Genomic DNA, 23999 nt, shown 5'->3' with positions numbered 1-23999 from the left:
CACAGTCACGTCGCAAGATACCAATTTTGGCGTATATAAAGCTAGCGATACGGCCGCCAGCGCAGCATGAGCGTGGCACGTAAGTAATGCTGTACATGACATGCGTGTCATGATTTTCATGCTATCTCGTGTGTTATTTATGTTCGTCACACAGTCACGTCACCCAATACCAATTTCGGGGTAGATCAAGCCAGCGAAACGGCCGCCAGCGCACCATGAGCGTGGCACGTAAGTCATGCTGTACATGACATGCCTCTCATGATTTTCATGTTAACTCGTGTTATTTATGCTCGTCACACAGTCCCGTCGCAAGATACCAATTTTTGTGTATATCAAGCTAGCGAAACGGCGGCCAGCGCACCATGAGCGTGGCATGTAAATCATGCTATACATGACATGCGTGTCATGATTTTCATGTTATGACTTGTCATTTATGTTCGTCATACAGTCATGTTACGCCATACCAACTTTGGTGTACATTCGATTAACCAAGCGACCAGGAGAGCACAAAGTCGTAGGCGGCTAGATAGATAGATAGATAGATAGATAGATAGATAGATAGATAGATAGATAGATAGATAGATAGATAGATAGATAGATACGCTCAAAGTCGCAGAAGTTCGCTAAGAAATGCTTCGCATTTAAAAAAACACACTCCGAGAAGGAAAACCGTGAGTGGTGGGCGTTGTTTCTGATAAAAGGTACATTTAATTTTACACCTGACTCTAAAATATGGCACACAAATATAAAAGAAGTAATAAATGCTACGGAGTAAACATTAGTGTGAAGGCCGTAAGCTTTCTGACTGAACATGCTAAATTTGAAAAGAAGCAAATGAAACAGTTTCTGAAGCATAGAGTTGATGCCAAGACGACCCACAAGCGCACCATAATAACAATACAAAAAACTTGAATAATGGCTAATGCGCGATTAGAAGTCCAAAGAAACGCAAAAATATCCAAGACGTGGCCTGATCTGAGGGCAGCCAGTCGCGAGATGAATTAGAAGAATGGTGCTGCTGGTTGCTTCGATGTTGCATTGATGTCTGCCGAAAGCAGCGGCGGACACCTGCCTCGTTTAATAATAATATCTGGGGTCTAACGTCCCAAAACCACGACATGATGGTATAGAAATGAAGAAGCGCGCCTAATGATTGAGGCATGGAATGGTAGGTCGCGGTTGGTAATGGCTTCTTCAACGTCATAAATTATCCCAATGGTCACTTGTTTGCCCAACGGTATATCAGAGCAGACTTCTATTCCATTAAAAAGTTCCGTAACTTCGCACAATGTCTCTAGCGCAGTCACATGATTGACGTCAATCGCTAGGATGTTCCTGCGGCTGTTCACTCTGACCTCTTTTATTTCACTTGGCACCAGTGCCTCTAGCCGTACAGACAAGGCTTGCCGGTTCAGATATCTCATGTTGTCACAGGCGAGAACTGGCGCAAAGAGGATGGTTAATACCTCGGTATTCGGCGAAGATGGCATGGTGGACACACTCGAATTGACTGACGTGCTCAGAAATCGTCTCTTTGCCTTGTGGCTGCTCACCATCTCGAAGGTGTTGTCGCCAGATTCCTCACTGCTGATAGAGTAGTGCACGGTGTCATCGCTGTCTTGTCGCTCTCGGCACTGTTACACTTCCTGGAAACAATACCGTGCGGAATTTGCTCTAGAGGTGGCGTAGAAATGGATAAAGTCCTCTCTGAGGTAGGCTGCCGGGTTTCTTCTTGAAAACAATTCGGCTTTTATTATTTCTTTTTTAATCATTAAAACCTTTATTTACATACTACGTTCCTCAGCGGCCCGAAATAACGATGCTGATTTCCTTTCCAGTTTCTTCTTATCCATATAACATGTGCGGACACTGACACCACGTGACGTGACTTCAACGACTAAACCCCATAGCATTAATACGCGAAGGATGGTAAAGATATAGGTTCGCTTACTCAAACGTCGGTCATCCTCTCTTAGGCCCTTATTCGTCTCCATACAACTTTTGTATCACATTGCGTTTCCATCCATCGGCTCCTGCATTTACTTTGGGCATCCTTGGTGAATGTAAGGCGTAGCAATGAATTAAGGGCTATTTGTTTATGAAGCAGGCCGAAAACAAGGTGAGGGCAAGCGGCAGCCTTGTTTATTCATATCAACTTTCCTTGCAGCCGTCTCTGCGTTCAAAAATTTGAGCCATGGCCCTCTGTGGACGTAGATAATAAATAAATGTTGGAGTTTACCGTCCCATAACCACCATATGATTATAAGGGACGCCGTAGTTGAGGGCTGCGGAAACTTCAACCACCTGGGGTTCTCTAACGTGTACCTGAATCTAACTAAACGAGCCTCAGACATTCTCGCCTATATCGAAAATGCGGCCGCCGCCGCTGGGATACGGTCCCGCGACCTTTGGGTCAGCAGTAGAGCACCATAACCACTAGCCCACCGTGGCGGGTGGATGTAGATGACTAGCGAGCCTGTCTAGCAGACGACACCGAGGTCACACATAATTTGGAACCACAGCCCGTCAAACACCGTGCAACCACAAAAAAGTGATTCTCGGTTGTACTTTGTAGTTGCTGTATACTTGTTTTCATTTATACACTTCCTTTCATCCCAATGTTCATGTTATATTCAGTTGAAATGTTATTATTTCTTTAATGCTTTATACTTTGTAACATGCTTTCTTCCATTGTTTTGAAACCAACATCACCACTGTCTGCCTGGGGGACCGGAGCTTTGTCAAGCCGAAGAACTTTCGGCTTTTTCTCCGGTTTCTCCCTTTTTCACCTTATGTATGAAATGGTGAAAATAAAAGATTTTGATTGATTGAAAAAAAAAAAAACTAAATCCTAAAATGTATCCTTTGAGTTTAGCGCATGCCCCTTTGAGGTTTTCCGTTTGACCAGCACGGCGCTTGCGTCTTTTTGCTGCATTCTCCGTTTCGCGACTTGCGTCCTCTTGTCTGGCTCGCCGCATGCATGCGCCTGGCTTTTCGTGCATAATCTTAATTTTCGTTTGCCGTCTGTGCGTTCCCTTCATTTTGATTGGAGCGGTGGTGAGTGGTGGCGTTTGCGCAATTTGTGTAGCGCATACGTTTTTTTTACGCTTAGGAAAAATACACAAACCCCAGTAGTCCCATGCAGCTTTGCTGTAAAACTGTGTGCGGGTTACTGATGAAAAATTTCTAGATGATGATTTCGCTAGCCTTTGTGAGGAAGTGTAGCATTTTTTTGCAGTCGAGGCCTCACTACTTCAGGTGCTTTGAAAAGTTTTCCATTACGGCGTGATATTTGCTCAATACTATTATACCCAACAATCCTGCAACGCCAACAGAAAAAACAAAAACAAAAACGCATTTATCTGTTTCCAAGGACTGGAGGAAGCTCACAACGAAAAATAAATAATGTCGAAATAGGTTCGCTCCCTGGTGATATATCTCATATCAAACTGTCGAATAGCGGGACACCTTTGTTGTTATCTGGCCTGGCGTCGAGTGAGCTACGTAAGATGTGGAATTATTTTCTCTTATAAGGACAGGCTGCAAACTTCGTTCCATGAGAGCGCTAATCTGCACTTAGTCGAGTCACAAGGTTTCTAAAATGACACTTGTTTCTCTGTCCGCTGTTTATATGTGTGCCAATATTTTTGTCGCTTTTGCGGCTGACGCTCAAGAGCCCACGTTCGACTGTACGCCACGAGCGCGAATTGTGACAGAAAACTTGGAGAAAAGTACAGATGAAAATCACATGGACGGCTACACCGTAAGTGTATTTTACACCCGCTGTTATCGTGACTAGAGCGCTCGAAATGTTTTCCTGCGAGATTTCCTTAAATACATAAGATAATTTATCATAGCTGTAGTCCTATTCTGGGAAACGGGAGGGATGACATGTTGGGACATTTGAATGAGACGAAATAAAAGAAAAATAAACAGACCGCGATATATTTCGGCCTATGTTGAACCACCCAAGAGGCTCACATAGTCTAGCCATTGTTTTAGGTGGACTGAAATGGGTCAAAATACCCCATATAAGAACGAAAAATGTGGCGCCACGTTTGCGCAAGTTGTACGGAATAGGCGACTCACCGGACTGTTTTTATTTGCCTGCATAACATGCAGGCAAATAAAACAATGTTATTGTTTTAAAAATGTTATTTGCATAACATTCTTAAGTGACTGAATCAAATACAAGCGTACTTTACAAACTCTACAAGTCGTTGACAAAATATGTTTTTACGGACCTCAGTGAACGTGAATATCCACAACACGAGAATAAATGCGATCTCGTGCGTGACACACCCCGACCAAAGTCAACGAAATCACTAATGAAAGTCTTAGAAAAGCTGCTGCACAGGGAAGCGCTCTGAAGTTGTACGGCAGTTTGGTTTTACGGGCATAGCGAAATGCTGTGTTTCCAAAACAGCTTTGTGAATAATTGCAGAATCGTCATTTTTCCCAGTACATCATATGGTTATGCGTGGTTTCAAGTAAGTTTCTCTGGTAACATTGTGTAGCGACGTACGCTTCTTGTACCTTACAATACTAGGGGCGTGCGAATAGTGAAATTTCATCTCGAATCGAATAGTGCCGAATAGTGGCCGAAAATATCGAATATCGAAATGAATATGGAATAGTATCGAAGAGTGCACCGTCACTTACGGCAAGACAAAAAAGAAATCAAGAAAGCTACGGCGTGCTGACAGCTTTGTTGCGCGCTTGTTCGAGAGCCTTTTTTTTTTTCTTTTTCCAGCTTTTATGGGCGTGCAGCCGTGTTGAATGAAGAGCCGCCATTCTAGTCAGCAGCGCCATTTTTAACCTCCTAATGGATAAAGGAGGATGGTACGGTAGAGAGCTTTATTTTCCTACGGCCGTGCAATAAGGCTCATCTGACAATGGTCAAGTTATTGTGCTCCATCGCCATGGATGCTCTGGGCCCGAAAATCTTCGAGCGCGCGTTCACAGCAGCGTTTTGATTGCGCTCCGAACCGATGGAAGTTTCAGATAGAACGGAGTTTCTGAACGAGTGGTCAGTGCGGCAGGGGTGACTGCGCTGTGGGAACAAATTTTCGCATCTGAAACCAATCATCAAGGCTTTCGCGGGCCTAAGTCGGGACGCTTTACGGCCCTTGCGGCATGTGCGACCGAACTATGCAAGAAGTGCGGAAGCGAAGTTGAGAAGGGCTTGCCACTTTTCTTGTCTTTCTTTTTTTTACGTGCTGAAATAACATAATCTCCTCTAAAGTAAACATGCGCTCATTTCTGAACCAGCAAATCGGTGAAGGTTTTAACGAAATGCCTATTGTAACGACGTTAGCGTTAGTTTTAGGCACACCACCTTCACCAAGCTGCACCATTTGCGTTTGTCGCGTTTTAGATATTCGTCCTGCCGAATTATTCGAAAGTTGGAATACTAGCTATTAGAAAATCGAATCGAATTATTCGATTAGGTAGTATTTGATTCGAGTTCGAAACTCGACTCTTCGCACACCCCTACACAATACTAATCGGCTGGTTAAGCATGGTTGGTAGCCATCGCGGTGCTACAGTTCTTACGATGATCTGGTGCTGACCCAAAAGACGCGGGTAAGATCCCGGCCGTGGCGGTCGCATTTTGATAGATGCGCAATTCTAGAAGCCCGTTCATTTAATTTTAGAGGACGTTAGAGAACCCCAAGTGGTCTAAATTTCCGGAGCCCTCAACTACGGCGTCCCTCATAATCATACCGTGGACTTAAACTGAACATGCAGTACACACACACACACACACACACACACACACACATACACATATATATATATATATATATATATATATATATATATATATATATATATATATATATATATATATATATATATATATATATATGTCGGGAAAAGATGATTCTAGGTTTCTAGGTCCGGGTAAATATACGCAGTGAAACAGACGCGCGTACGAAGCGATTTATTGACGTTTCGGCCGCGGGTCCGGGCCTTCATCTGATGAAGGCCGGAGCCGCGGCCGAAACGTCAATAAATCGCTTCGTATGCGCGTCTGTTTCACTGCGTATATATATATATATATATATATATATATATATATATATATATAGCAGATGTACGGGCAGTATAAAGTGGTAAGCTGTGTAAGTTTATTGTTACATGACTGTTAACATTTCCAGCACTTCTGAAACAAGTGATCAGCAGAGAATAAGAGGAACCGCAATATTTTCTACTCATGCGTATTCAATATCTAGATTATAAGCAGGTACATCCCATCCTACAATTATTAGCACTGTATACATGGCAGAAAATAGCAATAGTAATCAGTGGGGCTGTGGACTAAATAACGCACAGCTTTCAGAAGATCGGAGTGCAAATATTTCGCTTACTTACAGGTTAGCCAGCGCGCTGCCCACAGTGAATGCTTTCATAAATACGTGGTAATGGCCCGTCCCGCACCATTTTTAATGTAGGGGAGGGTACTGCGCCCCTCTTCACCACGTGTCCCTGCCCCATTTAAGTACGCGTATGGTTGAGAAACCCGACAGCGTGGGTCCCTTGGATGCTGGCATGGTGTACAAAAAAAGGCTAATAGCTTTTGAGAGAGCAAAAATGTTCGAGAACGCTTGAGCTTCGCTTGCAATAGTAGAACGCGATAGCGTAATCTGACCGTGTTCGTATCGCCTTCCCATTTGCTAGCCTGGCTTCGCTTCTGGGTGGAGACCTAAGCCGTTCCGCAAGGAAACACAAAGTGGGGATGCCTTCCAGGTCGAATATCTATGCATGCCGCGCGACAAAACAGGCCCACACGGCGCGACGATAACGTTTAAAAGCGCGGCTGTGGGCCCTTTGCGCCATCTCGCGGGTGTTCTGTCAAGCCCCTGAAGAACCTCCGAGATGTGCGCACCACCAACACTAAATGTTGTGTACAAGGTGTTTTTTTAGACAATTCAGATTTTTTATAAAAATTGTATGACAGTCAGGCTCCAGTCTTTTTCGCACGTGAACTCTATGTCGAGGATGAAGTACTTTCCCCCAACTAAAATGACCTTGACGCGACTGATTAACTAGAACTCGTTAATTATTTTTTAAATAATTACTTGAGGTCAGGTGTTTATATTACAAAGTTGCAGTGCGGGCCAATTTGTGGCATACCTATTTTTTAGAAATCACAAAAGTTGCATGTAGTTCGAAATATTCATCGTCGAATTTCAAGGGCTAAATCGAAACTGACCGCGCCCGGCGCGGGCAAAGCGCGGTGGAACACCCGAATGACATGTGATATGGTAGTGATGCAGTTTGAATGAAGGCGCGTCAAAGCAGAATCTGGTCAGAAAAACTAGCAAGCATTCTGAAGCACACTAGTAGACAGCCTAAAGGGGCCATGACACGGTCGCCCAAAGATTTGTGGTTTTCAGCGAAAACTAGAAGTAGAGGGTCTATTATGCCTATACGGATTTCAAAAGTGGGCCGTAAAAGACTATTTCAATGCAAAACAAGAGCTAGAAGTCGCCGGCTGTAAACCCCTCCCACCACAGAACAGAGCCTCCGTCTTCTACTAAAGGTTCAGCCGCTGCAAATCGTTCAATTTCAGTGCCAAGCTGAAGAAAGCTCAAATATCTCGACATCACGTGAGCTGACCATGGAACAATATCGCTTGCCGCAATGCAGAAGCTTGCACAGCTAGCTGCTTGTTACGTCACGGCTCACGAATGCACCAGTGTTGGCTGACTCTCGGGCCGCTCGCGTGTTCATAAAAAATATTCGATTATAAATAAGTGCTCGACCAAATGCGATAAAATATCGCCAGCTTATTTGTGAATGCACAAGAATTAATCCACATAACACAGATTATGATGGAAAATTGGGTGTCATGGCCCCTTCAATATTTTTGTGCGACGGGTCGTGCCCATCTGTTTCTTTCTTAAGCTATAAAGAGGCGCGAAATACTATTTCACCTGTCCGCAAGAAGAAGCGCCCCAGTGGCCGCCCCTGAGTTTCATGCTTCCCAGACAAAGAAACGGTTGATATTGCGGTTTTCTTGTGAACAGTTCGAAAGAAATGAATAAGCACCAAACACTACGCGCAATAGGAAGGCAATGGGCGGGCGAAAGTGACATGACTCGCAGCTTTTCACGAGAACATACGGCCGCGGCGCGCCAGCGTAAAAATTTCGTCACTTCCATGTAACGGCCAGTTCCGGTCTGACGTAGCTTCGTGCGCGCCTTGCGTTAGCTTCGTGCGCGATCAGTTTCGATGTCGCCCATGAAATTCAATGAAGAATATCTCGAAGTACGTGCAACTTTTCTGATTTCTAAAAAAAAAAAAAAAAAAAAAACGCCAGGCCTGCGCTGAAACCGCAGCACAGTCACCGCGAAAGCTGGAAGAGCGGCGTTTCTAAAGCACCGTTGTAAGCTCTCTTGGGGCTACTGATACAAGTACACTAGCAAGGTACCCACTAACCCATTAATCACAATTTTTGTGAAGTTCGGAAGCACCTACTAAGCCATTATTCGTCATTCTGCGGAGAAGCGAGGCACCAGCTACACGTCTGTAAGGCATTATGTGCACTTTGTTGATGCGACGACTGATGACGATAAAGAATTATGGCTCAGCCCTTTGTAATGGGTTGGAAGTCTTAAACGGCCCACCAGTTATGTAATTTGCATTGGGTGACGCCCGCTCGCTATTGCCCTCTCCCGTCGTGCTGTATAACAAAGGTTGACGGGGGGGGGGGGGGGGAAGAACTTTACTGAGACCCCGAGGAAAATGGATCATGCGCTTATGGGCTTCCTTGGCAACCAATACAAGTGCACTTGCGAGGAACCCACTACGCTATAAATCACTAAGTTTTGAGAAGTAGGGCAGCAGGCACTGCGCCATTTTTCGTCATTTTACGGAGAGCCGTGGTACCTGCTAAACGCATGCAAGGCATTATGCGCACTTTGTTGATGCTGTGCCTGATGACGACGAAGAATTATGGCAGAGTCCTTTGTAATGGGTTGGAAGCATTTAACAACCTACTCGTTGCGCAATTCGCATTGTGTGACGCCTGGTTACAGAATTCGCGTTGTGCGACGCTTGGTGCTTAATTTACTCTTCCACCACGCTATATTGCATATGCTAATGTGGTTCCTTCCCGACATGAAGCCTGTATAGGACCTTTCTGCAAAGCAGTTTCAAGCACCGGCATGGCTCAGAGGTTGAATACTGGGCTCCCACGCAGAGGGCCCAGGTTCGAACCTCGTTCCATCCTGTTTTCTTATTTCGAGCGATACTGGTTACGGACACCGGCGGCGGCGGACAACTACGGCGCCAAAAACGGCCGGTTAAATGATCTCATAACAGCTTTCGCTGTAAAAAAAAAGCGGCAGATCCCACCCAATGTGGGAATCGATGTAATGCGAAGCAGCCAGCAAACAGCTGCATACATCGTCTTGTTTGTCATTGAGGCTAATGAAGTCATTCATGTCGTGACATCTAGTTCGCTATATATCGCGGGATTGTCATACATGCATGCGTGTACAATCTAGTATATACCATGCTAATGAAACATATATTATGCTACACGTATACGATGCGTGATCTGGCATTTATGTTCGTCACGAACTCCTGTCAGGCCATACCAATTTGGGTACATATCCAGTTAACAAAACGGCCACGAGTACACCGTTAGCGTGGCGTCTAAATGATACCCTACATGACGTGCGTTTCATGATTTTCGTGTGACCACCTGTCATTTGTGTTCGTCACACAGTCACGTCGCGCGATACCAATTTTGGTGTATATCAAGCTAGCGAAACGGCCACCAGCGCACCATGAGCGTGGCACGTAAGTCATGCTGTACATGACATTCGTGTCATGATTTTCATATTAACTCCTGGTATTTATATTCGTCACACAGTCACGCCACGCAATACCAATTTTCGTGTACATCAAGCTAGCGAGACCGCCCGCAGCGCACCATGAGCCTGGCACGTAAGTCATGTTGTACTTGACATGCGTGTCATGATTTTCATGTTAACTCCTGTTATTTGTGTTCGTCACACAGTCACGTCGCGAGATGAAAATTTTGGTGTATATTAAGCTAGCCTAACGGCCGCCAGCGCACCATGAGCGTGGCATGTAAATCATACTTTATATGACATGCGTGTCATGATTTCATATATTAACTCCTGTTATTTGTTTTCGTCGCGTAGTCATGTCACCCAATACCAATTTTGGTGTATATCAAGCTAGCGAAACGGCCGCCAGCGCACCATGAGCGTAGCACGTAAGTCATGCTGTGCATGACATGCATATCATGATTTTCATGTTACCACCTGTCATTTGTGTTCGTCACACAGTCACGTCGCGCGATACCAATTTTGGTGTATATCAATCTAGCGAAACGGCCACCAGCGCACCATGAGCGTGGCACGTAAGTCATGCTGTACATGACCTTCGTGTCATGATTTTCATATTAACTACTGGTATTAATGTTTGTCACACAGTCACGCCGCGCAATACCAATTTTGGTGTATATCAAGCTAGCGAAACGGCCACCAGCGCACCATGAGCGTGGCACGTAAGTCATGCTGTACATGACCTTCGTGTCATGATTTTCATATTAACTCCTGGTATTAATGTTTGTCACACAGTCACGCCGCGCAATACCAATTTTGGTGTATATCAAGCTAGCGAAACGGCCACCAGCGCACCATGAGCGTGGCACGTAAGTCATGCTGTACATGACCTTCGTGTCATGATTTTCATATTAACTCCTGGTATTAATGTTTGTCACACAGTCACGCCGCGCAATACCAATTTTGGTGTATATCAAGCTAGCGAAACGGCCACCAGCGCACCATGAGCGTGGCACGTAAGTCATGCTGTACACCACCTTCGTGTCATGATTTTCATATTAACTCCTGGTATTAATGTTTGTCAGTCAGTCACGCCGCGCAATACCAATTTTGGTGTATATCAAGCTAGCGAAACGGCCACCAGCGCACTATGAGCGTGGCACGTAAGTCATGCTGTACATGACCTTCGTGTCATGATTTTCATATTAACTCCTGGTATTAATGTTTGTCACACAGTCACGCCGCGCAATACCAATTTTGGTGTATATCAAGCTAGCGAAACGGCCGCGAGCGCACCATGAGCGTGGCACGTAAGTCATGCTGTACATGACCTTCGTGTCATGATTTTCATATTAACTCCTGGTATTAATGTTTGTCACACAGTCGCGCCGCGCAATACCAATTTTGGTGTATATCAAGCTAGCGAAACGGCCACCAGCGCACCATGAGCGTGGCACGTAAGTCATGCTGTACATGACCTTCGTGTCATGATTTTCACTTAACTCCTGGTATTAATGTTTGTCACACAGTCACGCCGCGCAAATACCAATTTTGGTGTATATCAAGCTAGCGAAACGGCCAGCAGCGCACCATGAGCGTGGCACGTAAGTCATGCTGTACATGACCTTCGTGTCATGATTTTCATATTAACTCCTGGTATTAATGTTTGTCACACAGTCACGCCGCGCAATACCAATTTTGGTGTATATCAAGCTAGCGAAACGGCCACCAGCGCACCATGAGCGTGGCACGTAAGTCATGCTGTACATGACCTTCGTGTCATGATTTTCATATTAACTCCTGGTATTAATGTTTGTCACACAGTCACGCCGCGCAATACCAATTTTGGTGTATATCAAGCTAGCGAAACGGCCGCGAGCGCACCATGAGCGTGGCACGTAAGTCATGCTGTACATGACCTTCGTGTCATGATTTTCATATTAACTCCTGGTATTAATGTTTGTCAGTCAGTCACGCCGCGCAATACCAATTTTGGTGTATATCAAGCTAGCGAAACGGCCACCAGCGCACCATGAGCGTGGCACGTAAGTCATGCTGTACATGACCTTCGTGTCATGATTTTCATATTAACTCCTGGTATTAATGTTTGTCACACAGTCACGCCGCGCAATACCAATTTTGGTGTATATCAAGCTAGCGAAACGGCCGCGAGCGCACCATGAGCGTGGCACGTAAGTCATGCTGTACATGACCTTCGTGTCATGATTTTCATATTAACTCCTGGTATTAATGTTTGTCACACAGTCGCGCCGCGCAATACCAATTTTGGTGTATATCAAGCTAGCGAAACGGCCACCAGCGCACCATGAGCGTGGCACGTAAGTCATGCTGTACATGACCTTCGTGTCATGATTTTCACTTAACTCCTGGTATTAATGTTTGTCACACAGTCGCGCCGCGCAATACCAATTTTGGTGTATATCAAGCTAGCGAAACGGCCACCAGCGCACCATGAGCGTGGCACGTAAGTCATGCTGTACATGACCTTCGTGTCATGATTTTCATATTAACTCCTGGTATTAATGTTTGTCACACAGTCACGCCGCGCAATACCAATTTTGGTGTATATCAAGCTAGCGAAACGGCCACCAGCGCACCATGAGCGTGGCACGTAAGTCAGGCTGTACATGACCTTCGTGTCATGATTTTCATATTAACTCCTGGTATTAATGTTTGTCACACAGTCACGCCGCGCAATACCAATTTTGGTGTATATCAAGCTAGCGAAACGGCCGCGAGCGCACCATGAGCGTGGCACGTAAGTCATGCTGTACATGACCTTCGTGTCATGATTTTCATATTAACTCCTGGTATTAATGTTTGTCACACAGTCACGCCGCGCAATACCAATTTTGGTGTATATCAAGCTAGCGAAACGGCCGCGAGCGCACCATGAGCGTGGCACGTAAGTCATGCTGTACATGACCTTCGTGTCATGATTTTCATATTAACTCCTGGTATTAATGTTTGTCACGCAGTCACGCCGCGCAATACCAATTTTGGTGTATATCAAGCTAGCGAAACGGCCGCGAGCGCACCATGAGCGTGGCACGTAAGTCATGCTGTACATGACCTTCGTGTCATGATTTTCATATTAACTCCTGGTATTAATGTTTGTCACACAGTCACGCCGCGCAATACCAATTTTGGTGTATATCAAGCTAGCGAAACGGCCACCAGCGCACCATGAGCGTGGCACGTAAGTCATGCTGTACACCACCTTCGTGTCATGATTTTCATATTAACTCCTGGTATTAATGTTTGTCACACAGTCACGCCGCGCAATACCAATTTTGGTGTATATCAAGCTAGCGAAACGGCCACCAGCGCACCATGAGCGTGGCACGTAAGTCATGCTGTACATGACCTTCGTGTCATGATTTTCATATTAACTCCTGGTATTAATGTTTGTCACACAGTCACGCCGCGCAATACCAATTTTGGTGTATATCAAGCTAGCGAAACGGCCGCGAGCGCACATGAGCGTGCAATGTAGATCATGCTGTACATGACATGCGTTTAATGATTTGCACGTTAGGATCTGTCACTTATGTTCGTCATACACTCTTGTCACGCCATACTAATTTTGGTATATATCAAATTAACGAAACGGCCGCAAGAGCACCAAGACAGTGGCATGTAAACCATGTCGTTCAAGACATGGATATCATGATTTTCTTGTTATGACCGGTCATTTATGTTCGTCATAAAGTCATGTTACTCCATACCAATTTTGGTGTACATCCTATTGACGAAACGGCCAGGAGAGCACAAAGTCGTAGGCGGCCGGATAGATAGATAGATAGATAGATAGATAGATAGATAGATAGATAGATAGATAGATAGATAGATAGATAGATAGATAGATAGATAGATAGATAGATACACTGAAAGTCGCAGAAGTTCGCCAAGAAATGCTTCGCATTTAATAGGTATGCCATAAATTGGCACGCACTACGACTTAGCAATATATATACCTGCCATGTAGTCAATAATTAAAAAAAGTTAATTGCCGAGTCCTTGTTATTAGTCGCAACAGAGTAATTTTAACCGTTGCAAGTATTACCGCCTCGACGTGTAGTTCGTGTGCGAAAACGGCAGGAGCCTGCCTGTCATAGGAATTTTAGTAAACATCTGTATTGTCTAAAAATACTCCCTGCATAAATAGCTCGCCGTTAGTGTGGTAGTGGATGTATGCGTGGTGGCCGAGCCGCTGAACTCATTGCGCGACGGAGCAAGGGATCGCAGGTTGGAATCTCTGGTCTTACTCGAACCGAACATTTTTTATTGTTTCCTCATTTGCATCGAACTCAAATTTTCGCTTACGGCCAACGCTGATTTTCCGCTCACAACCAAAGACGTTGACACCGACACTGTAATTTCTGCGAAACGAGCTCTTTAACGCTATCGCGTTAAAACGACAATGTCCACATGGCGCTTCACCACAGGAGCCCTGGCTAGTCACACAGGCCGTTGACGGCTGATATGACATTGCTGAGTATTTTTTGCACTTCAAGTTTAAGTTAACGTTATCTTAATTTTATGTAATAAGCTTCCGACTCTTAACGTTGCCAATCGTTGTCGTGCTGGCTGGCCTGCTTCCGCCAAAATCATGCCCTCTTCTTTGTTCTCTGCCTGGTGTACACAAACGTCAGAATTACAGCAGCTGCCTGATTTTCTTAGAACAGTGGTGGCAGTGTTGACGGCGCAGGGTGGCCTGCACCATCAACACTAGCGATTAGCTATTAAGCAGTATGCCTCACTGAGGTTTCTCCTTTGCCACTTAATTTCATTGCAATTGTTTACGTACTCTCTTTACCAGAATTCCTAACGTCACTTGTACAATAAGCACAGCTGTTGATGCTTACATTTGAGTAAGATCTTCTTTGGTCCAAAGTTTATGTCCATTCAATTTCTTCTTTCAGTTTCTGGAGAAAGATACAAGGTTTGACTTGGTGATGACTAGTTTAACCCTTCTGGAAGGTTTCGATGGTGCAGTTGGTGTTTCTTTTGATTGTATCAGCACTGTAACAACCGACAAAGAGGACTCCAAGCATGAAGTTACGGAGACAGTCGACTACAAGAATGCCACAACACAGAAATGGTAATGAATCTACAGAAATTTCACATACTCGTCAGGTAACGATGAACTGTTTGCGATGGGACGGCGGTGTCGTCGATTGGGAGCCTACGGTCAGCTGATGTACTCAGCGACGGCCCCGGGCGGACGAGTGAAAAAACACACGCCACCAAACACCTCTCAACTGTTGCCAGTGCAGTATATAGGACTAGTATAGATACATCTCTCTTTACCAATGACGTTGGTGGTTCGTAAGGCAACGGGGGCACATACAGTCCTACTGTTGCTCCCCCCCCCCCCCCCCCCCCACTTTTTCGGCACAGAATGATGCATATTCAGAAAGTAAGGACCGTTTGAATATTTTTGCTACTGGAGGGTCAGAACAAAGGTGTACGCATGAAGTGCCCAGTACTAGTTCATTCTGCAGCAGCTACGGATATCGCCGGAATTCAGCAGTTGTTACCTTGTCGGTAACACTGCTCCAGAAGGAGTGCAGAAGATGACGTCCGCAGAATTCGTCACTCCTTCCACTTGCGTAGTGAGTGCTGTGATTGGAGTTTTGAGTGCGAAGGGGTTATAAGCTGTCAAAATTGACCGAGAATTGTCTACCTACAGCAATGAATGAAGGAAGTGTTATGGGATGACGCCGGTGCTTCAAAAGTAGCAGCCAAAATGTACATGATGAAGAGCGCCGTGCTAGGCATGGTACCTACTCAGATAAATTTTTCGGTAAGGTGAACCATGAACTGCTATTTGATTGATAACGGACGATAAGCGTTCTGACTAACTTAGCTTTTTTGGTGGATGTTTCACTATTTACTGGAGTGCAGCAAAAAAGAAAGAAACATGGCTGATCTCTCCGTCATAGGATCGGTATAAGGCGACAGTGAAACGTGTCTTCACAGAAGTCGTTGATTTTTATTCTGTATTGATATACGAGAGCTCGTGCAATGTCTGTTGCTGTTTGGCAGCAATAGCACCATTTGACGTGGACGCACCCATGTCGACGCCTAGTGGCACATCTCCATCGCGATGACTAACGCCCACTATCACGCTTTAACCGTTGTGGTAGCTAAGGTTGTTAACATATAGGTATATGCAGTACAAGTAAGCAGGAGATTCACGATATGCGGTGTCTAAGTAGACAAAGCATATTGTGAATCCCCTGCAAATATTTCATCAACAAACACATAATGAACATGGGTACTCGATATGCACTTCTTCAAAGAGTCGTTAATTGAGAAAAGGAACCCCACGGTGTTCGCTCCGGAGTAATAGAGTAACCTACGTCTGTGCTCATGGACACATTTCTTCCGGAGCCCCTGCTACGCCCAATGCAGGGCAAAGGCCTCTCCTATGTTCCGCCAATCAACCCGATCCTGTGCTATCTGCTGCCACGTTATACCTACAAACTTCTTAATCTCATCTACCTACCTAATTTTCTGTCTCCCCCTCACGCGTTTACCATCTCTTGGAATCCAGTCAGTTACCCTTAATGACCACCGGTTATCCTGCCGAAGTGCTACGTGCCCGGCCCATATCCATTTGTTCTTGATTTCAACTATGATATCCTTAACCCCCGTTTGTTCCCTGACCCACTCTGCTCTCTTCTTGTCTCTTAAAGGGCCCATAAACCACGCAGAGGTCGAAATTTAGTTTTGGCGTTGCAGTTGTGCACGAGTCTAGTGCGAACGCTGGCGGAGTTGCACGCGCTTTGTCGTTTCGCTCTTTCCTTCGCTAGGCTGCGTTCGTCGGCTCGTCTATCCACCTCTGCGAGTGCCCTTCCTCAGCGTCCGAGGTGAAAACGCAAGAAGCGCGGGCATCTGCTAGCAGAAAACAGGCTCTTGTTCGCCCATTGACAGCTTCTCTTGCTCGAGACGTCACCAAATCATACAGGTGACGTCATGACGGCTGTTGTCCATGAAGGAAAGGCACGAAGAGGAGCACGCGAGCGTCTGTTGGTGGTTTAGGGGCCCTTTAAGGTTACACTTATCATTTTCCTTTCCATCGCTCGCTGCGTCGTCCTCAGTTTAAGTTGAACCCTCTTTGTAAGTCTCCAGGTTTCTGCTCCGTAGGTTAGTACCGATAAGATGCAGCTGTTATATACCTCTCTCTTGAGGGATAGTGGTAGATTACCATTCATGATTTGAGAATGCTTGCTGAATGAGCCCCATCCCATCCTTATTCTTCTAGTTATTTCACTCTCATGGTTCGGCTCCGCGGTTACTACCTGTCCTAAGTAGACGTACTCCTTTACAACTTCCAGTGTCTCTCCACCCATCGCAAAGCGCTGCTCTCTGCCAAGATTGTTCCACATTACTTTAGTTTTATGCATATTAATTTTCAGACCTACTCTTCTAGTTTCCGTATCCAGTTCAGTAATCATGAGCTGTAATTCGTCTCCCGCGTTACTCATCAATGCAATGTCATCAGCGAATCGCAGGTTACTGAGATACTCTCCATTAACTCTTATCCCTAATTCTTCCCAATCTAGGGCCCTGAAAACCTCCTGTAAACACGCGGTGAATAACATTGGAGAGATCGTGTCTCCCTGCCGTACGCCCTTCTTTATTGGGATTCTCTCGCTTTCTTTATGGAGGACTATAGTGGCCGTGGAGCCGCCATGGATACACTACGCTTCAGTATATATATGTTGTACGCTTTCATACAGCGCGTGTTTTAGGCCACATTACAGCCACGTTATATCATATCATCGTAATCATTGGTCACAGCTAAAACCACATACAATGGCATGTCGCTTGTTGGACTACAAAGACCAACAAATCATCGTCATCAAGCGCTCCGTCTTGTATTCCATCGAAGGTGCTTGATATATCACACCGTTTAATAGAGCGGTAGACAACTTACTACCTCACGGTCGCCCGAGCCTTGGAAACGAAGTCGACGACATGTTTTCGTGACGGCTTTTGGGTATTGCGCTTAGACGTCTCTCCCAATTTATCTTAGAAAGGGACAATGCTATTGTTCGTTGGGGTGAAATCGTGCCAAAAACAGGGGCGGGTCATCGTTCGGGGGTGTGGCATCTCCCGGGATTTTACGGTACGTCTTTTCTTTTGGCGTACTCTTGAACACTACATCCACCACTGTTAGGGTTATGTCTTGCGCTCCTATTGTAACTATAAAGTCACGTATGTCCTTGACTGTACCTATTACACGAATTTATGGATAAAACTTACTCGTATCCATGCAATAACCCTATACAGGCACCCGTCTCTCACTGCATGCCTCCCCGCGCAATAAATAAGTATCGGACACGCTTAGAGCGCCTTGTCATAGCTACGACTTCTGTGTGCGCGTTTAATTTTCCCGGCAAGAATTTTCTTGAAGTTACGATAATCGCGCTGATGACTGGTTGCTCAAGTGAACGAAAATTTATTAAAAGCTATTAAACCTGCGCATTTTATGTGGGTACGCCACCTCTCCTTATTATGCTACGTCCACTATAAACGTTTCCGTCAGCATTAAGCTAGCGTTGCGGCTCCTATTTTGACTAACCATAATAAGTCTGGGTAAATGTTGGTTCCAGGATTAGTAAGATGTAGTCAGTCCTGCTGAGCCCTGAAAAAACGAAACGACATAAGGGAACGCGAGTAAAAACCGTTTTCGAGGAAACAATGTGTCTGTTTTATGAAGCAGCAGTTACCCCAATTCCCTGTTAGATATTTGCGCGTATATAAACATTTTACCCTGCACTATGGGCAAACTTACGAAGAACATAGAGTGTGTGTGTGTGTGTGTGTGTGTGTGTGTGTGTGTGTGTGTGTGTGTGTGTGTGTGTGTGTGTGTGTGTGTGTGTGTGTGTGTGTGTGTGTGTGTGTGTGTGTGTGGGTGGGTGTGTGTGTGTGTCAGACCGCCCGACTGAACATAATGACAAGCGAAATAGAGCACGATAAGGATGGGGCCGGATATCGCTATCGCGTTAAACTGTTAAAGACGAAGCTTAAGCGTCCCCCCATTTTGTTCAGTATACATTCAGGTCATGGCTTATATTGATGTCCAACTATGATAGATGATATGTGTACTATTTTGTTGACAAATCTACCCAACAAGATCCACATGCATATCCGACTGACCACAGGAGCACGGGAATCGAAGCATGGTCATATTTACTTCAAGTACAGCCGTTCAGCAATAACAAACACAGCCCCTGCATTCCTCGTCTACTGCAGCACGCCCGTCTTTCGCCTTCGCACTACCTTTATGTCAACGCCATTTGCCCCATCTGCGCGTTTTTAGAATTGCAGACTTTGAAAATGGGCGCAAAAACAGCGCAGCCATTCAGAACAAGACGACACTTCATTCTTAATTGACCCACCGTGGTATATGGTTCTCCACAGTCAACAAAAGGCTCCTGTCACTCGTGCGCGCACAGAAACTGTAAAAATTTACTCAACCACATTGTGGCCAGTACAGCCAACCTGCAAAGACATAGGCTTTCAATTATGGCGTCAGCTCTGTGAAGTCGGATATGTCCACCGCTGCAGCAACACCTAAATTGCACCTGAGTCTGGGTTTGAGTGGTGCACTCTCTGTTGCTTCTGTTACTAATGGGCTGTCTTCGTGACAGCATTTATGAAGTGTAAAGTTGTGGTGTTCATGGTAGCGTTTTACGCTATGATTACCATCTGTATGTACTAATCGTCGTCACTCTTGCCTCGATGGGGGTTCCATGTGTGGCTCACGTGGCTGCTCCTGAATATTGGTTATGTTGGGCGTCATCTTATATGTTATTCACGTCAAAGCTAGCTTCAAGAAACCCGATCTGACAAACAGTGAGTGGCACGTTCAGCTTATAATTAAAATATACTGGACGGCAAAGTGGATCGGAAGTAGAGCACTGTGTTCTCCGGGAAAAAATTCCACAGCATATCCACGGGGTGAATGGTGATGCGTGGGGCGAAGCTCTCGTACGACAGGATCTTGGCGGCGGCGTCGCGCAGCTTCACGCCCAGTACATCATCAACGACGTGAGATCGGGCCGGTTTATACTAAAGGGTCGATGAGAGTCATGGCGACTTGCAGCTCACTTCAAGTTTACATGTACGCTGTGAATATTTATTGTTTAATCACGCAGAGGAGAAATCTCACCAGGTACTACCTTGGAGGTAAACAATGGCTGCTAATGGGCAATGAGAGACAGAAGAAGTCGGTTTTAGCTAACACTTACACTTCTACTTCTACTAACGTTTCCTACTGGAACATGCCAATGGCTGCTAATGGGGAATGAGAGACAGAAGAAGTCGGATTTTAGTTAGCGCGCACGCTGCGAATTTTTTATTGTTCGACAACGCACAGGAGAAATCTCCCACCGGCACCACCTTGGAGGTCAAGATCTGGTACTAGCGTTAAGACTGGTTACGCACTACGACGGGGACGAACGGGTGCCGCTTTAAGCAGCTTCACCCCTAAAAAGACGAATCTTTCAACATGAACCAAAACAGCGCAGCAGGTTCCTTTGATCGCTGAGGATTGATTACTTGGCACGGCACGAATACCGGACTTGGCTTGTTTTCAGCACTTCGGGTGTTAGAACGTGTGTCGGTAGCCCACACCAGACCATTATTACAAGAGCTTCAGTCATCTTCTTTGCCACCGATGTTGGTGACACAAGCCTAAAGCTCATCTTCGTTTCAGGAAATGTGGCTACCAGCTCCTCTCTATGTTGCAGGAAGCAGACTTAGATGTTGCGGCGGGCAACATAGATGTTGCCCCCCGCAAGGCCGTCTGCGCGAGCAGGTGTTCGGTAAGTGGCGTCACCAAGGACCCGTTAAATCGCCCCCACCCCCGTCAAAGGCAACACACCCCCTTTCGCCCTGGCTTCAGGGAGACGGCACCACTGGGCTGACCCACCCAGGGAAACTCGGCTGTCCAGGATGTGGCGCCATCCCCACAACATTTCACGTCACCGTAGAGTGCACCGCTGCCTACTTCCCTCCCCTCCCACCAATCCTTCGGTCCACCCGTACCCCAGAGCAGTGGGAAGGCATCCTTCGCGAAGGCGCCCGCGAGGTCTGTCGGGCGCTCGTCCAGCGGGCCCGGGCTATCGCAGAGGTTGCCATAGGAGTCCCGGAATAGGGACCCTCCCCGTTTTCTTTAAATTTTAATAAAGGAATGTTTTCATCATCATCATCGGCAGTCGCCTTTTCCTTTCTCTCTCTTCATCTTCGTCTTTATTACTTTTAATATGCTATATATGTCTTTCGTGTCTGCTCCTCACTTTTTCTTCCACGTTTCTCGGCGGCAAAGGTGAACCTGGTGTAGATATCCAACCTTGGGTAGCTATTGTCACGTGGTCGTAACGTCGACGAAGACAGCAGTTGGCGTGTTCAAGATGAAACTGTTTATTTGGCCGAAATTGTGGCCGGGAAATGAAAACTCAAACTACAGCAATACACGCTCTACACTGATAGCCGCGAACAAGGCGTTGGCCGTCAATAAAACTGCTTATGGCTGGGATGCGACGTCTTTTATACATCACGCATCGAACTTTCCAGTCTTACCATTGGTGGTCATGCAAGCTATGGAATAATCTAGACAATTCGCGTCCTGCGCGCAATCTTAAAGCGACTGCCTACCGTCCTTCATCGCTTTTCTGTTTTGTACCGCAATATAAAGCGTACCGTCTGAAGTATCCAACCTCGTAGCGGTTACTCTGGAAAGTGAGTAGATATTTTTAAAACAGAATTTTTCGATCTGCGTTCGGTCTTCTTCCACTGGCGTGAAACATGCCCGCAATACTTACTAGTTGGTGGACGCGATGACGATTGTAGTGCCAGTAAATATGAAAACCAAAAGAACATGTGATTTCTGTTGGACTATTTTCGCTGAACACTATTGTAATGAATTTAAGAATCGTTTTCAGCCCGCTAGCGGTTAAATAGAGCCTTACTATGCGAATAAAGAACACTTGTTTTGCTTTAATCACAATCTATGCGCTTATTTTAGCACTGCTGCCGCAATCCAGGCCAAGTCGATTCATCAAAAAGAGACAATAAATGCACGCCTTCACAGCGCAGCACATGTGAGACATCCTAACAACAATACAGCGTCACAGTACGACCAGCGCGGAGAGCCGCATGGCATAGCGCGCCGCATGAGTTGAAGCTGCAGACCAAATCGAAGACAGCGCCACCGGGCGCCTTTTCGGATGCGTGAGAAAAAGACAGCAAAAAAATAGTCTTTGACGCAACCGAAAGCTGCCTCAAGTGCGTAAAATACAATTTCAAGTTATACATGTTTGTTTTTAAGCAAAATGAGTCTACCTTCGAGAATTTTTTGTCCTACCAGTAGATTGACCACATCGCTGTTGGGTGACGCTAGCGGTCATTCTTTCACGATTTTCAACATTTAATATAAAAGTATACTTCCTTTTTAATGGGGTAAAAGCATGCTCTTTGCCGCCGATGTGACGAACGATCTTTTTATTTTCACGACAATCAGAATAAATTTTCCAAGTCATGCACTCTGTCTACGTTGATCCGAAAATTGGCTCTCGAGCCTAGAATCTGTAAACCTGCGAACGGAACTCCAAAATACAATAATTAAGCTGACGCAATGTGCTGGACTAAAATGATTTTCGCTGGTATACGCAAAATACTACTGCTGTTCTTTTTAAGCAAACGAGAGGATTATGCCCCCACCCAGTTCTGTAAATAAACAATGCCGCGAGAGCAATAAAACAAGAACATAAATTTCTAGGGATAACATTCGACCAAACACTCAACTTTCTTTCCAACATAAACACACTAAAAAATGAAGGCATATAGAGCACTCAACCTTCTCAAGGTGTTATCCCATAAGCACTGCGGCTCCGACCGACAGTGCCTGCTTCGCATCTTCTGTTCCATAGTGCGCAGTATTTCAGATCATGGTTGTGTTGTCTTCTTCGGCTCGGCAAGGGAGTCCTATATTCGCCGTCTTCACCCTGTACACAATCTCGGACTCAGTTTGTCCAGTGGTGCTTATAGAGCTTCACCGGTGCATAGTTTTTATGTAGATTGCAACGAACATCCTCTGTGTCACCGAAGAATAATGTTAACCCTGTTCTATGTTTTGAGAATGAAGTCATCACGCGAACACATAAACCACGACATTGTCACTAAATGTGACTCACGCTTACACTATCTCAACAAACTAAACTTAATCAAGCCACTTGTCTTACGGCTGGAAGAGTACTGCCGCACGTATGTCATATCTGAAGAGGCATTCAACGTCGCAAGCGAACCACCATGATTGCCCCCATGGTTCGACCTCACACTACTTTGCGACTTTTCCTTAACTCACCTAAATGACAAGGACACCCCACGAGAACACATAATCCAGGAATTCCCGTGCACTTCAGTATAAATATAGAGATCGCACCGAGGACTACACAGACGGCTCGAAAACTAAAAATCATGTGGGTATTGGGACCGCGACAGGGGACTGTGCCGTCGGTGCTAGACTGCCTCAGTGCATATCTATTTTCCCAGCTGAAATCTGTGCCTTGTATGACGCGGTTCGAAATATCTCTGGCGAACACAGGAAAGCGATAATATACACTGACTCGTTAAATGCACTGACAGTTCTGCGTCTTAAATTAAAATGTGAGCCCTTAGTTGGCGATTTTAAAAATTTGATCGTTCTGATCAGCCATGTTGGCATACATGGCAAAGAGAGAGGAGATTAACATGCCTCTTTGGCAGTTCATGAAGCACTTAAGAAAATGAAAAATTCACCTTAAAGACAACCAGCGAATAATTCGCATAGCATTCTTAGCTGAAAGGCAAAACACTGGGACTCGTGCAGAAATAATAATCTCCGTATAGTAAAGGCCGTATTTGGAGAGTGGAAGACCTGTCGTCAACAAGAGCGGTTTGTTGAAGTCAGTTTATGCCGACTCCGAATTGAGCACACACACTTGACAACTTTTTAACACGACCCCGCCACGGTGGTCTAGTGGTTATGGTGCTCGACTGCTGACCCGAAGGTCGCGGGATCGAATCCCGGCCGCGGCGGCTGCATTTTCGATGGAGGCGAAAATGTTTGAGGCCCGTGTACTTAGATTT

General features: G+C 45.5%; 1 protein-coding gene and 1 long non-coding RNA gene across 3 annotated transcripts in view; one reads left to right on the top strand and one right to left on the bottom strand.

The window, feature by feature from the left end:
- The window catches only part of LOC119402233 (uncharacterized), a 75765-nt gene that overhangs the window by 15779 nt on the left and 35987 nt on the right, over positions 1-23999 (bottom strand). The window contains exons 2-4 of one of the 2 annotated variants that reach the window (XR_005185692.1): positions 22729-22876; positions 14720-14779; positions 1952-2202 (exon numbers count right to left, since the gene is read on the bottom strand). The exons of the other annotated variant lie outside the window; for it this stretch is intronic. This is a non-coding gene — a long non-coding RNA (uncharacterized LOC119402233). The remainder of the gene's footprint in view (positions 1-1951; positions 2203-14719; positions 14780-22728; positions 22877-23999) is intronic. 2 annotated transcript variants of the gene reach the window in all.
- The window catches only part of LOC119402232 (uncharacterized), a 34542-nt gene continuing 14138 nt past the window's right edge, over positions 3596-23999 (top strand). The window contains exons 1-2 of the mRNA XM_037669366.2: positions 3596-3763; positions 14777-14955. Coding sequence (XP_037525294.1) covers positions 3602-3763; positions 14777-14955 — 341 coding nt within the window. The 5' untranslated portion in view covers positions 3596-3601. The remainder of the gene's footprint in view (positions 3764-14776; positions 14956-23999) is intronic.

The sequence above is a fragment of the Rhipicephalus sanguineus genome, chromosome 8 (assembly GCF_013339695.2).
Source record: "Rhipicephalus sanguineus isolate Rsan-2018 chromosome 8, BIME_Rsan_1.4, whole genome shotgun sequence".
Taxonomy (NCBI): Eukaryota; Metazoa; Arthropoda; class Arachnida; order Ixodida; family Ixodidae; genus Rhipicephalus; species Rhipicephalus sanguineus.
This window is presented reverse-complemented; position numbering and strand designations above follow the sequence as displayed.